Raw genomic sequence first — 16,059 nt, forward strand, 5'->3', positions numbered from 1 at the left:
CAATACCAAAATTATGGGACTGACATTTTCAGAAAACACAAAAGTACTGAAGTTTGTAACTAAAATTACAGAATCATAGAATGGGTTGGGAGGGACCCTGAAGATTACCTAGTTCCAACCATGGACAGGGACACCTTGCACTGTACCAGGTTGCTCAAGGCACCAACCAACCTGACTTTCAACACTTCCAGGATCAGAGCCTCCACAATTTCACTGGGCAGCCTGTTCCAGTACCTGCCACCTCATCCTCACAAGGAAGAATGCCTTCCTAATGTCTAATCTTAATCCATCTTCTTCCAGTTTGAGGCCATTACCTCTCATCCTGTCACTAAACACCTTTCTAAGAAATCCCTCTTCAGCTATTCTGTGGGCCCCCTTCAAATCCTGGAAGGCTCCTATAAAGTCTCTCCAAAGCCTTCTCTTCTGCAGGCTGAACAACTCCAACTCTCTCAGCCATTATTATAGGGAAGTTAACCGATTTGCACACACTACAGCCAGCTCAAATATCACTGCTGAATAAATTTATATAGACAAACATTTAATCTACTCTATCACAGCTAGCTCTCCACGGGTCTATTTTCATAGCCACCAACTGAAGAGATAAATATACTGTTGCAACTACCACAAGTCTACGAAACCAGAATGCATCCAAGTTCGGTGCATGATTCAGCATTTTCACAACTGACAACACTACACTCTGCAAACGTTTGTTGCCATCACAAGGACAGCAGAGAAGACTCAATCCCAGACAAAAAAAAAAAAAACAAACAACCCACCACAATCTCCAACCAACACTACTCTTAAGTCTGATGCAAGATTGCCACCTGGAGGATTTCAAAAGAGAAGCAAAAATTGATTCAGTTCATCCCATTAAAATGTATGAAGGATAATTATTTTTTCCATGACGCAAACGCAAGTTTCCCCTCCCTCCCAACACAACACGACTATGAATTACTTTTGTAATGAGAAAACCTAGAACAAAGTAAAATAGTGTAATAGTTCTTCAGGATTTCCCAAAGAGGTCTGCAAATCCAGCACATCCATACTTTCTTCTCTGTTGCAAGTTCATAACTACTCTACATAACCTAAAATTAACTGCGAATTAGTGTCACCCTTAAAAATCTGTCCCACAAGAGGAACTGTGCTGATATTAACATTATTTTCATTTTTCAGGATCCAGTGTTTTCACTTCAAGTTTACTGTGTGCATTCCTGGTAGAATTCACTTCAGGACTGGCCAGAGAAGCATTGGAAGAAATATTTTATGTCAGGATTTGGTCTATCAATATATCCTACATAGAAACTAATTAACAACTACCAAGTGAAAACAAAACCTCTACTCCTTCCACTTTTGTAACACTGAAAAATATATAAGAATCCTTTCTTGTACGGAACTATTGGGGTGGGGAGGGGAAAGAAAAAGTAGTTCATCCTCTAGAACTGTCCCACTAGTACTAGCTGTGGCAGTAATTGTCCATCTTACAAAGTTGCAGAGGAAAAAAAGGCATAGAAGACAAATGGCTAGTAAGCTTTTCCTCCTTGCATTTAGTCTCTCTTCTTTCCAGTTTGCTGCCCATAATTTTCCATTTCCACAAAACCCAAAAGACTTTGATAAGTGCAAACACCACACAAGTTCTACACTTAGATCAACATAGCCCGCATCTCCAGATGCAAAACTATCATGAAGTTTTTAAGGGTAACAACCACACATACAAAACCTTTCGGTAAGCTTCCACAGGCAGACCTCAAAAACTGAGCATTCACAACTTGTCTTTCTCCCTGTGAATAGAAGGAAGCAAATAGCTTTCCACAAGTAACATTCTTCCCACCAGCCTCAAATTAGCATCTTGTAAACTCATGTACATTGAGAGGTGGAAAATCATAATGTATGCATGCTGTACAAGAGCTCACAGCTACAAGATCCTGACTCAGTGCTGAAGCTTGACTAATGTTGTCAATGTCCCTTGTAGCCTCCCATTTCTTTTTGTCTCTACAGTCATCACTGTCCTAAAACCTCCTAGCCTAGTCACTAAGTAAGACTAAATTAAAATACTTTACCTCACAGCAGTTATTGTAAATGTCAAGTAACAAATGCCAACCTAGCATTGGCAGGGGGAGGGCATTTTTTAAAGGTGTGGGGTTTTTTTAAATCAAAATGCACTACAAATAAATCAGAAGTTTCAAGCAATCAACCATAAAACAGCAAACCTGTTTCAAGACAAGCATGCTGATCCCAACGGCAGAGTAAGGCCTGTGGGGCACAAATCTCACCTCAGCAGCCAGCCTATAATCACTCTAGAACCCTCCTATTGAGACTTTCCACAATGTGGTCGAGGACAGCAAGGGGTAGCAGTGCCTGATGAAGCAGGCAGCTCTCCTGTCACTGGACCGCACACAGAGATCCCAAACATTTCTAAAGGGCAGGTTTGCAGATTGCCTTATGGTTTGTGCCCAAGAAGCTGATCAGATGCTATTTTTCTCAACTTACTACCAAGCATTTAAAGGTGATTTCTGGAACAAAAGAAGATGAGCTTCCCCAGACACAGTATGTTGTAGGATCACCAGCTTGTTATGACTTGCAGTATCCTTTATTTTCTCAATTCTGTCCTCCAGTTTGCTGCCTGTACTTCAGTTCTCCCAGGTAGGATTGTTTTTCTCTCCTTTGATTAGTGGTCAGATTAAAGCCCTAGACTTCCACTTTCTCAGCTTCTTTAAACACAACCTGATAAGACCTCTAGAATACTCGATATTGCACTTTTCTCCCCTTCTTCTCTTCAGCTTTTTCTCCTGTCAGCCTCAGGAAATAAATACTTGTTGGGAGAAACTTTCTCCCAACAACTACCACAAGACAGGGGATTCCCACACAGGCACAGTGAAAGAGTGATAAGAAAATTCAAAAGCTCCCAAATTTTACAAGAAGCTGGAGAGCACCCTCTTTTGGCTGGTTTGAGACAATCTGAACTGGCTATCAATTGCAAGCTGCATATTGTGAAAACTAGACTCCACTGGGAAAAGCACATGCTTCAAACATTTTCTGTGCAAGCAGAGTTCTGGGGAACTCAGATGTTTATAGACAACCTTTTCTCACTACCATCTGCAGACTTTTCCAAGGTCAAATCACTCAAGCTCAACATCTCAGTTTCAACGCAGCCTTCATGGGCTTCAAGACTGTAACATGTACCCCCGTACTCATCACTGGTTAGGCCACACCTTGAATACTGTGTCCAGTTCTGGACCCCTCAATTTAAGAAGGACATTGAGACTCTAGAACATGTCCAGAGAAGGGCAACAAGGCTGGTGAGAGGTCTTGAGCACAAGCCCTATGAGGAGAGGCTGAGGGAGCTGGGATTGTTTAGGCTGGAGAAGAGGAGGCTCAGGGAAGACCTTACTGCTGTCTACAATTACCTGAAGGGTGGTTGTAGCCAGGAGGGGGCTGGTCTCTTCTCCCAGGCAATCAGCACCAGAACAAGAAGACACAGTCTCAAGATGTGTCAGGGAAAGTTTAGGCTTGAAGGGAGGAGAAAGTTCTTCACAGAGAGAGTTGTTAGCCATTGGAATGGGCTGCCCAGGGAGGTGGTGGAGTCACCATCCCTGGAGGTGTTCAAGAGGGGGTTGGACGTGGCACTTGGTGCCAAGGTTTAGTAGTCATGAGGGCTTGGGTGACAGGTTGACTTGATGACCTTCAAGGTCTTTTCCAGCCTTACCGATTCTATGATTCTATGTCCAGGGTTAGGCTTCAAGATGGCCTCTTACCTGGTTGTGACCACTTGCAACAGAAACAGAAATTATAATTAACTGAACCAGTACAGGGTCTATCAAAACTTTCACTAGCTTGTGCTTTGTGAGGGCTTTCCTAACACCACAAGGTCAATAGACAGATACACAGTGCCCCCGTCCCTATTTCTAGAGTATGAAGAGGGTATCTCCTTGCTTGTGAAAGAATTTATCAGTTCATCACCCAGCAAAAGATGAGTACCTCAGAAGAAGAGATGATACGTCACTCCCCAAGAAAAACAGCATTAATAAGAACCATAAGATTAGGCTAACCTGCAATCACATCCTGCATTTCCATCAACACTATGACAATAAAAAGCATCAGTGTTATTATGCAGAGACAAACATGTCATGTCCATCTCCTAAGAACACCTCATCAGGGCTAGGATGGCCAAGCTTTCTTTGCATCTTTTTATAAGCACACTATCTCCTTTTATATGCCCCAACTACCATCAGAGAAGATTTCATGGTCCTTATTACAATGTACTGCATGTGCAACTTCCTAAACCTTACTCTAAATAAGTATTTGTCATGCAGTCTAGATTTCCAAATGCCTTATCACAGACTCTCATAACTGTAAATATCTCTACTATCAGCTTCTCAAGAAGGTCGTAAGAACTCACTAAGCATTTTCAAAACAGAATATAGCTATACAATGTTAAAGTCAGAGGAGTTTTGTGCTCACCGCTTTCCAAAACAGCAGCTGATAAGGTCCCAGTAGTAGTACCCAAGGACACCTACACTTTATTGTGCAAAACCAAACCCCCTGAGATTCCTGGACCAGCTGTTTTGTTGGTTGTTTGGTTTTTTAATAACCCGAACCCTCAAAACCATCTCTGTAGTGCTCTAAGAACAGGATCTATCTCTGAAGTCTCTAAAGAAAAGCTGTGCCAAGCAAGATCAACAGACTATCTCATTCAGTATCCTATTCTGAAGGGTGAAGTCCATTAATACACAGACCTAAAAGTGAACACAAAACATAGGAGGAAAACTTGTTGAGATACTTCTCTCAGCAAATCTCTCAGTGTCTAAAGAGCAAGAATTGTATCATTTTTTAGTGGCCCTGACACATTCTTATTCTGCTTGCCCATTTTTCAAACTCATATAAAGTTTCAACATCCACAATTTGAGCCACAATTTAACAAACAAAACACTCCCAACGCTTCTGAATGTCTGTCTTACTGCCTTTAAAACAAACTAGCTGCTAGATTTCTCAGTGCTCCCTAGATTTTGCATTATATGATACTGCACAATTGCTCATCCTTACAATGTTATTCTACTGTATTTACAGGCCACTCTGTCCCCATTCAATCAGCTCTTTCCCTGTCTGAAGGGGCTGAGTCTATTCAGTCATTCCAAGAGAAAAGGTCTTCAAGAAGCCCTCCTCTTGATCACTTCATCTTCCTCTTTGTATATTTTCTAGTTCTATTAGAGATTTTCTTGAGGAGGAGGAAGAGGAGAGAGAAACACACCAAAATGCACACAGTATTTAAGCGGCACACAATGCTGTGGCTATGTAGTGGTATATGCTGCCACACTCCTTCCCTGATAACTTCTAACATTCCCTTCCCCACTGTTGTTGTTTTGGTTTGGAATTTCAGTTGTTTTGTGTTGTTTCTTTGGTGATGAGTCTTTTTTCTTTGGTTGGTTTTTTGCACTGTGAATGAACACTGAGATATAAGTTTTTACAGAGCTATCCATTAAGACCTCCCAAGTTACATCAGTCAGTCCAGATGTAACTATCCTAGATGGGACAGAAAGGAATGGTCCTAATTCTCTCTGCAACTCTTGATCCCACCTGATATACTACTACCCAGCTACTATGAGTAACAGGTTCTTCTACAGGCTTTACTACCCCAAATAATTTAGTGCGGCCAGCAAATCTCATTAACTCACCTCATTATTCACCTGTTCTCCAGATGATCAGCCCAGATTCTAAGAAACTTCACTGGCAACTCCTTCAGGAGACATATACTTCTAGTTTGTTTCTTATAATTTGAGTAGTTACTCTGCTATGTGAAGACTTTCCCTTATCTGTGACAGCTGATTCTCTAACAGCTTCCAGTGAAGGATCCTACCAATCTCCTTTTGCAAATGCAACAATCTGCTTTGTCCACTTACTGACTTCTTCAGAAACCTCCAAGAGGTCTACAAGGCATGCCCTCATCTTGCCAAAAAACATTCTTCCCCCATATTTACCTGCACATCCATCTATTTCATCCTTTGCTGCTTTTGCCTTTCCCCCCCCCCCCCCAACAGACTTACGAGCCTGCATTTCCTCAAGCCTCATGATGGTAGCAAAGTGAGATCTTTCAGTCATACTCAAGCATAAGCCCACACTTTCTCATCACAGTAATACTCAGTTGTTCAAGCCATCAAAACAATGGAAATACAGGCTCACACACTGGCACTGGAAAACACCAGCTTCACCAGACATCTCTGTGAGAGGCACTAGTGTTGAGGCTGTGGCTTCCTCTACTAGGCACACTGACAACAGGATGTTAAGTACTGCTTGGGAAAACTTAACTGTGATCTCACACCTTCTTCCAGCCCTGACAGAACCAAAGAAGGCATTTCCTGTGTTTTACAGTGTGGTTGATGGGCTTACTAGCAAGCACTTGTCATGATCTAGACATGCCACTTAGTACTAATATAGAGAAGTGCAGGACTCTCTTCTTGCTTCAGCATTGTGAATTCTTAACACACAGCTTGGCAGAAAGGTTTTGCTGGATGTGCAACAGTATCAGTGCTTTCCATTCCCTCTTGCTTCTTTTATAAAGAGAATTAAAATAAATTATTAAGGCATCTATAACTATTCAACATACATTAGCACACAAATAGAAGCCCTTGTGGATATTGGGAGGATTTGGGGAACCTTGTTCCACACCTACAAGCTCTGAAGTCCATAAACACCAAGAGCCCCTGAGCCCCTCCCATTCAACTCCTAGATCTGCAACAGAAAACCTAGGTAATGGTCCCCAAGATCCCTGGCCCTACTAACCAAGAACCCAGCTTCAAAAGATGTCCAGGCACCTCTGGAGAATGCCCAGGAACATCAGACTGCAGTCTGAGGAGCCTCAGCCCAAGGCATTTCATACACAGGGGAGGGGATCCCTCAGAGGCACAGATCTAAAGAGTTGATAAAGATGACAGAAAAAGGTGTTTTTTAAAAGCGGCTAACTTCGATGGGAACCTGCTTACATAATCAGAAGTCACTGAAAGCTGCAGGTCAGCAGAAAATGTTGCTCTCAGTAAATACATGTTTTCTGACTCAAGAGAAATGTACATTCCACTGGAAATTCTCCAGCCAGTACAACACCCAGAGATATAAATTTTGTCTTGCTTAGACAGAAAAGGACTTCTCCCCATTCTCAAGGACTTGTATCACTGTCATACAGGCATACTAAACAAGCACACATCACAAAGACACTGCTATTGCAGCACAAATACATCTTTTCAGATTAGCTTGCATCACTCACTTAAGCAAAAAAAATAAAAAACCAAACCAAAAACTTACTCATAGAATCGTTTCAGTTGGAAAAGACCTCTAAGACCATCAAGTCCAACCATTGACCCAGCACTGCCAAGTCCACCACGAAACCATGTCCCTCGGAACCACATCTGCAGGTCTTTTAAATACCTCCAGAGGTGGTGACTCTACCAGTTCTCTGGGCATCCTGTTCCAGGCCTTGACAATCCCTTCAGGGAATAAATTTTCCCCAATGTCCAACCTGAATCTCCCATGGTACAACTTGAGGCCATTTTCTCTCATCCTATCACTTGTTACTAGGGAGAAGAGACCAATGCCCACCTCACCACAACCTTGTTTCAGATAGCTGCAGAAAGCAAGAAGGTCTCCCCTCAGCCTCCTCTTCTGCAGGCTAAACAACCTGAGTTCCCACAATTCTTTGGGCCCAACCATCCAGCCAATTCTTTCACCCAGTGAAGAGTAAACCCATCTAAGCCTTTCATAACAGAAACACCTGTTTTGGAACATAAAGAATTAGGTATCAAAATAAGTCTAGCACAAACCATCCATATTCAAATTCCTTTAAAATATTTACTGTGAAACAAGGTCTACACTCATCCTTGCAGTAACTTAGTAACCAAACAGCATCACTCTGAGAGTCTTGTTTTGTTGTTTACACAGACAACATTTCACCAAAATAAATGTACATGGAGACTGGCTTGAAGCTCACAGTATGAGCACACAGTGAAGCCCCTGCAACCACATCTTGCACCAGCCAGATAAAGCCATCATAAGCACACTCAAATGTCCTCAGTGTTTATCTGCCTTTAATGGGTGCTAGAATTAATATTTCAGAGTAAAATATGACATATAACTGGCAAGGAAATAATGCACTGCCCATCACAAAAGATAATCCAGCAATAGCATCACAGAACTTGCATAAGAGGGAAAAAGTCCTTAAAGGAACTTATGAAATTACTGTGCAATTTGTTCATTCATTCAGAAGAAAAAGCCTCAGTATTATGCGCTTCCCTTTTCTTTGTAATATTTTTTTCATAGGATAAAGGCACTCCAAAATGAGCTCTTGCTTGCATGCCATCTGTCCTGCATAATTTTGGGTGGGAAGAAAACAGCAGTACAAGCCCTTAAAAATGTTGTCTCCACATCACTACAGGAAAACGTGAAGGAGAAAAGAGCTGCTCATAAGCTATAAAAAAATGTGGCATCAGAAAGTAATGACAGCATCCCGAGTTGGAAGACAGATAAATCCTAGTCTACAGTAAGCTACTCAACTCCAATACACAGCATTGCCCACTCCATCACAATTTCTTCCTTCCCCAGAGCCACACAATCCATCAGTCTCCCTTGTTTCACTGTTAATAGAATAAACCAGGTTGGAAGAGACCTTCAAGATCATCGCGTCCAACCCATCAACCAATCCAACCCACCTAAACAACTAAACCATGGTACCAAGCACCCCATCAAGCTCCTTTCTATGCTTCTTGTGCGTCTTTCTCCTTTAACACATTCCCCACACCCATTTTCCTTCTTTCCACTTCCAAATACTATCACTATGTCCTCCCTACACCTATTTTCCTTCTCTCCCCTTCCAAACACTATGTCCTCTTCCTGGCACATAGGCCTTATCCTTCAGGGCATCCACACAAATACCACAACCCATCTATTTACAGAAGGAGACTCCTGACCCATCACTTCAAGCCTTTCTCCTCCCATCACACTGCATTAGTGCTTCCACATACTACCTCTACCCATCAAACATGCAACTCTCCTGTCCTCTGCCTCAACCAATTTCATATATGTCCCCATCCCCTGTACACCTACTCACTCCATATACTCCTTCTCTCATGTACCCACTCAACACCTTGCAGAGCTCCAGCCCCTCATGCATTTACTTCCATCACACAGAGCACCCCTCCCATCTCACACACAGCTTTTCTCAATTCATCCCAGCCTTCCTCTCACCCCATTTGTTTCACCTTGCACAGCAGTCCTCCCTCCCCATGCACTGTTCCCCACTTACACTTTGTCCAGCACCAGCTCACATGCACCATCCCTGTCCTTGTACCCAGTGCTGTTCCACAAGCGCTGTCCCCTGCACCCCTTTGTACAGTACACCTGCCCATGCACCAGCCCTATATGCCACTCACAGCATCCTTTTCCCTATAGTGTCCTCACCCCCCAGTACTCATTCCTGCATGAACCATCCCCGTAACTGTACTCGCAGCACAGCACCCTCACCCTCCTGTTCTGTCCCTGAACCCACAATGCCCAAAGCGCCCTCACCTGCGCACTGTCTCTGGTCCCTTACACTCTCCCCAGTACGCAGACCCATCAGCACCGTCTCCCACACGGTCCATAGACTCTCCAGCCAGCATCCTCCCCACACATACTGTCCCGACCCTTCACATAGTGTCACCAGCACCCATACACCGTCCTGTCCGTCCAGCACGCTCTGTCCCACGCACTCTCCCAGTACCCTTCACAACCCCTCTACCAAGCGGTCCCCTGTCCCCCCAACACTCACTCTCCCCTACACTGACCTCTCGCACCCTGTTCCCCACCCACTGACCTCCGTTCCCCCAGCACCCACTATCCTACTCACTGTCCCCTCGCACTCCCTCCCCGAGCCCGCACGGCCCCGCATAGCCCCGGCACACGTGCGCCCCGCCCCAGCCCATCGCCGCTCACCATCCAGGGACACGAACTGCCCTACGGCGGAGGAGCCGCCGCCGCTGTTCTCCACAAACTGCACCTCGGAGACGATGATGTTGTCCTCCAGCACCGAGCCGCAGCCCGTGCACACCGCGTCCCCTCGTGCCGCGTCCACCTCGATCTCCGAGCAGCCGCAGGCGGCACACACCCGTCCGCCCGGCATCTTGCCCGGCGCCTCGGCTCGGCCCGGGCCGGGCTCCGGGCCACCGCTGCCTGCCACCTACTTCCTTCTCTTCGTCTCTACCACCGCCCGTCCGGCACGGCACAGCCCGGCCTCGGCGTAGGCCTCGCTCGCCGGGACCGGCAGAGGGAGGAGCCCGGCAGCGACCGCCCCCTCTCGCGCGATTTTGTCTGTCTCCGCCGGGCGCGGCCTCTTTCGCTGCCCGCGGCGGGCTGCGCTGGGCTGCGGAGCCGGCGTCTCTCGTGGAACTGCGGTAGCTCTCCTGTGCTCCCCGTAGGAGGCACCATGCTGGGGGTCGGGAGACGCCAAGGACGCTGCTGCACTTCGGTGGTTCCCTTCTCTATGCCCGAGTAAATTACCTCATTCCTCCACTTTAAAGTGTTGTGCTACCAGCGGTGAGGGTCTGCCGGCATCCAGCATTGCATTTGGGTATTCGGAGTTCTGTAAACAGGGAACGCAGCGTTTCAGATTAACGTGAAGATTCCCTAAAATATTCCCCCGGATTCATTCATTTGCCTATAGACTGCATATCTAACCTGTTATAAGTTAATAACTTTGTTCCACGGTTTCTGTATGATAAGGGTAATAATGCATCTTTTCTGCCAGTCTTTGTCCTCCCTCCCAATTTAGGTGATTTGTTGGGGGGGGGGGGGGGAAGCATTGCTAACAGATGAAATTTGCACAGCAGCTGAAGCAGCACTACTGACACCATGCAAAGCATATAATAATTAAAAGCTGTGTAAAAATACGTGACATACAGTGACACGTGGGCTGTATGTTCTGCTATATGCCAATTCTCGTGTTTACTGAAAATAAAAGGGCTACAACATTCGTACTTGCATTTCAAGAGTCTAATGTTTGTTACGCTTCAATAAATGTATTAACTCATCAAATCAAATTCAATCATTCTGTAATACATAGACACAAGTTGTGTGAGACATGAGTCAGTTTTAGTAAAGCATTTGGAGCCTGCATAACAAAGAGGCCTTAACATTGAAGTCTAGTCTTGGTAAGTCTTGAGGTTACTAGTTCCTGAATCAAAGAACCCATTTTTTATCCCAGAAAATTAATTGCCCTCTTTAGAACTCAACCTGCATGTAGTAAATTAGCATGCAGAGTAGGTACTGTAGCTGTATGTTTACACAGAATTTCATGTTTGCTTACAAAATACACAAGCCAATTAATGTGGAAACTTTCACTTTCTTACAAACTCATTGCTGCCAGTATCTGTCTTCCACCAAATTACTCAGATGCAGCCAAGTATTGCATACTGATCTCAATGAACTGACCAGATATATGGTACAAAATGAGCAGATGTAGCATATTTAGAGGCACATTGTGGCACATTCTAAAGATTCATTGTTCCACTCAGAAAGCTGAGCATCTCATAGGCATGAAATTATACAATATGCCTAAACATTTGCAGGTCCTGGTCTTTCACAAAAGGAAAATGGCAGTATCATAATGGAGACTGTGCCACTGTGCACATAGGTTGGCTTCTTCCTTATTGTCCTTTTTCATTCTAAGAGATGTATTTGTGAAAATAAGAACTGTTGGTTTCTTTAAATTCCTTGGCCTGTGGATTTTATTTCCTTCTTGAAGTTCCTCCTGCAGCTTGTGAGGTAAGGAGTGCCGTAGCAGCCAACCATGATCTCATAAAATTATGCACTGTGTAGATAATGTCAGAGTAAAATTACATTCCAAATAGACAAATATTTTTAGCAATAATAGGGAGAGAAAAATTCATGAAGTACATAATTTTCCTCTCATAGTGAAGTCCTTTGAATACCAGAATATTTCAATTAAAACAACTCAGATCAGCTCCTATGTTGTATACTGTGCCTCTGGTAGAGGCCAGCATAAACACAAATCCTGAAGCAAGCAGATTTCCATTTAAAAGTTCCTTCTTAACTGTCTTAAGTAGTGACTAATTTAGTATAGTCATAGACCTGATCCATGAGGACTTAGGCTTTAAATTTCCCCAAAACTACTGCTGATTAAATGTTACAAGCCTTTTCTGAGTCCCAAGTTTTTGACTTTGCCTGTGAGCAGCAGAGGGCCCTAGTGAGACTATAACGCACAGCTGCTGTGCGAAAAAAGTTCATGTCATAGTGAAGAAGGGAGTGCATTTTCATTTTTAACTTCTTATAAGGTGAGGTTAGTGCTGATTAAAGAAAATTAGTTTCCTGTCCTGAAGACTGAAGTCCTTTGCCTCTCACTCATGAAAGTTTTCTCACACAATACCCCTAAATATTTCACACATTTCTGTAGGATTGTTTTCTACTGGCCAAAACGTAAGTAATTTTTCACCTCTGTAAGATCTTTGTCCTTTCTGCTTGCAAGAGGGTTGACTAAAATGTTTTGGACCAATAACATTCAGCCTGCTGAGTGAATAATCCGTAACTCAGGTCAGTTAGACTAACAAAATAATAACCTTTCAATAAGTTGTCCAAAGCCTGAATCACAGTAAGAACTGATTGATTTTAAAAATTTGTATTGGGTAAACCCCATTCTCTGCAATATTTTGCCCTTTTAGTTAAAAGAAAAATACCTATATTTCATTTCACCTACCCTCATATTTGATGCCTCCTATTTTCACTTTTAAGTATGAAAAGAAGTGGTGATCAGGATGTCTGTTAGCCCACACCAACCAATTTCCTTCCTGCTGTGTCCAGCAACCCCCAAAACAACCCACTCATGGCTATGCGTGTTTAGCATTCAGTTGTTGAGGTTTCAAAAAGAAGACCAGTCCTTATTTGCTTGAAAACCAAGATTTTAATATTTTTTTTTAGCACTCATACAACAGTTGGAAGAATGCAAATGTGCTGTAGAAATCTGGAAGACAGAGGGAATCCCACTCTGTTCCTGCAAATGCTGAACAGCACTTGAGGCAATATACTAGAGCAAGCTGATGACACATTATGTATTTCCACAGGAGGTGGATCCTTTTCCATAAATACAATGATTTGAATCAGATGCTTAAGTACCTTATGACAGAAAAGCCAGAGGCTCTCTAGCTTTCTGGTCATAGCTCAACCTTCTGACTATTGAGCCTCCCAATGCACCAGCTCCTACAGCAATTATTTTCAGTTGGAGGCACAAGGTTTAAATCCCTTGATTTAATCAGCTGCTATGACCATCTTCAGCTCTCTGGCATTTCAGCTGGAATCATTCCTCTTGAACTCATGCCTAAGAGCATTGCTGAGCTCTCTCAATAAGTTGAATATCCACTTAACCTGGGACCACAAGCCAAGGAAGCCTTCTTTGGATTAGGCCTGTCCAAAATAAGGCATAAATTATGCCTTCAACCTGCAAATTTGCACATGGATTCTTTAGAGATGAAGTCATAGGGATACCAGATAGAGGGGGAACAAAGGATTTCGCAAAGAATTAACCTTATAAGGTGATAAAGTGCATACACTTTTATTTGTGCCAGTCTGAATGCATCTGGTTATATCCCGTGATGAACACAAGAGGGCAGCCAAGGAAAATGAAATAGTCGAGGATCTGCCAGGCTTCCTCAGGTTAGGCTGATTTTCCATGTGCTTCACTCTTCGTGCATTATTTTTGTGTCTGGGCTCTGTGACTTTTAAAATTATTTCCTATCATTGTTTTGATTATGTTTATCAATAAATGGTAATTTACAAAAAGCTTTGGGAAGTACATTCTGGGGGAAAAAAAGTCTGGGCTTCTATTGAATCACGTAGTAAACCAGCCTGGCAAAACCTTGAACTTATCTCTGTACAATATAATCCCTGCTGTTCAGAGACAATACTATGTAGCTGAGCCTTGATCCCTGAATAAGTGACAGCTTTCTCAGTTACCTTCCCAGGATCTGTGCCTGGTATAATTCTTAGTACATTATGACAGCAGAAAGCTATGGCTTAGAAATTTCACCAAAAAAAAAAATTAGCAGTGGGAAAGTTCAGGGATTTGAGTACAAAGACCCAGAAGCCAACACCAGTTAAAGAGGTCTCTCAACTGCAAATCGCTGGAAGCTCTGAGCAACATTACTGCCCAGTTATTTGCTCTGAATATCTGCCTCTGCCAGCACACCACTTGAAGATGCATGGTTGATCAGTGAGTGCTTTTAGGAAGGATGTAAGCAAAGTAAAAATAGATATGGTCTCCTAGTTTCTAGCAATCTGTAACTTGAGGATTTCATTAGCTGAAGTTTCATGCTATCTGTTTCTTCAATCACTTTTTGATCTGTGTATGCTTTCAAGGTCCACAACATCCGGTGGTTTGGGGTCTATCACAATTTAGTTGACTAGCAAGTTTTAAAATTGCTTAAACATTTCAGCTGGTAACCATGAATTGTTGTGCTATAGTGAGTGGTGAATTGTTGTTCCCATTGCTCCTCTCATGTCAGTCAGGATTTTTGACACATATTTTTCAGCTTCTCTCAGTCAGGATCACTTCACAAGAGCAACTTGTCCTTCAGATAAGCAGTGCAACGTCAATCAGCCACAATCTGAACACAAAACAATCTGTTCAGAGAAGTCATTTAAGAGGAAGCCCTTTACAAGGAAACGTTGGTAACATTCTGCATTGAATTAACTAAAGTCCTTCATCACTTGGGGAGGTAAGCACGGGCAAACATTCCTGTGAAAACACAGCACCACTTGTCTGCAGCTCTTGTGTTCTGAGACATGTTCATTCAAACATTAATGAAATCATCACTCACCATCAGAGAATCATTCCAGTCATCTAAGTGCCTCTTTAAGCAACTGTGTGCCTAGAAATTGATCTAAAATGAGGAAATCACAGGTTGTAAGTGCCATTTTTATGTGCAGGCTTGATGAGTGGATACTTTGCTGCAAATACATTTTCTCTATAAACTGAAAATATTAATATTCATGTGCAAAGAAAAAAAAGCACAGAGATAGATGGGTGTGTAAATTCAAATACAGAAGCAAACTGCCTGTCTTACCAATAGTTTTCATTTTTTTCCTGAGTTTGGAACTACAGGCCTGAAGTCCAGACCAGCAAGTGGAAAGCTGTAGAAGCACATCAAAAAGAAAATCAGAAGTGAATTACCTTTAGTTTTGAAGAATAGGTTTGGAAAAGTAGTTGCACAATAGTGGATTCTCTGCTTTGAACCTGAGATAAACTCAATGCAGTTAAAAAACAATGCTATAAACTATGTCTGTAAGATCAAAGATAGTGCTGGGTATTTATAAATTATACCTAACAAGTCATAAACAGGATTAGAAGAAAAGATCTCCTCTTAAACAGGAGTTTGCCAGCTACTTTAGAGCAGGATTATAAAAATCCTGCTGTCACCAGGCAGTATTAATAGTCCAAATCATCTTTATTGGCATTTAATAGGCAGAAGCCTGCCATAATCAGAATGACTGTGCTAGCATCAAAGAATAATAAACCAGTCAAGTATTACTGAAGACCATGAAATTGTTTGTGTGCCAAGACAAAGTATTTATGTATGATATGTATTTATGTATGGTAATGTCCTTTGGCCATCAGGGATGCCCTTCAGACTGAACCCTGCAGAGGTAAGAGAAACTTGCTACAGCCACACAGGAGCCTCTGCTTTTGCCAGCATGGGAGAAAGGCTGGAAGCAGGGTAAGGAACACAGTATCCTGCTTCAAACAGCCTGTTAGCAGCAGAAAAGGGTATGAAGCAGTAAGCAGCTTGGATAAGTACTGGTTGGCCTGTGGGCGAGGCCAGTTTTCTCCTGCTTTGGTCATAAAAGGCATCAAAGAATTATCCTTTCAATAAGCTATGTGTCATTACTTGATCTTCTGTGGAGAAAGTCCCAGTACCTCAAATATGCAAAAGGTAATCCAGTGCTAAAGAAGCTATCAGTCAATGTCACGAGTCATTGTCCTAAAACTACAAGCAGGCTGAACAAACACAACACTAGATTTTAGAGAAGCCACAG

General features: G+C 42.9%; 2 protein-coding genes across 5 annotated transcripts in view; both read right to left on the reverse strand.

Moving 5' to 3' along the window:
• Positions 1-10,286, reverse strand: part of BRF1 (BRF1 RNA polymerase III transcription initiation factor subunit) — a 178,193-nt gene extending 167,907 nt beyond the window's left edge. For all 4 annotated transcript variants that reach the window (XR_010988633.1, XM_068148887.1, XM_068148886.1 and 1 more), the window contains exon 1: positions 9,952-10,286. Coding sequence is in view for 3 of the 4 variants with exons in the window: in XM_068148887.1 (XP_068004988.1) it covers positions 9,952-10,138 (187 nt within the window). In the remaining variant the exon portion in view is untranslated. The remainder of the gene's footprint in view (positions 1-9,951) is intronic.
• Positions 10,287-10,516: 230 nt separating this feature from the next.
• PPP1R36 (protein phosphatase 1 regulatory subunit 36) overlaps positions 10,517-16,059 on the reverse strand; it is a 35,471-nt gene continuing 29,928 nt past the window's right edge. The window contains 1 exon segment of the mRNA XM_068149162.1: positions 10,517-10,641. Within this exon segment, the coding sequence (XP_068005263.1) occupies positions 10,517-10,641 (125 nt within the window).

Source organism: Melanerpes formicivorus, unplaced genomic scaffold (genome assembly GCF_026170545.1).
Source record: "Melanerpes formicivorus ecotype bairdi unplaced genomic scaffold, bMelFor1.0.p_v2 SCAF_17, whole genome shotgun sequence".
Lineage (NCBI taxonomy): Eukaryota > Metazoa > Chordata > Aves > Piciformes > Picidae > Melanerpes > Melanerpes formicivorus.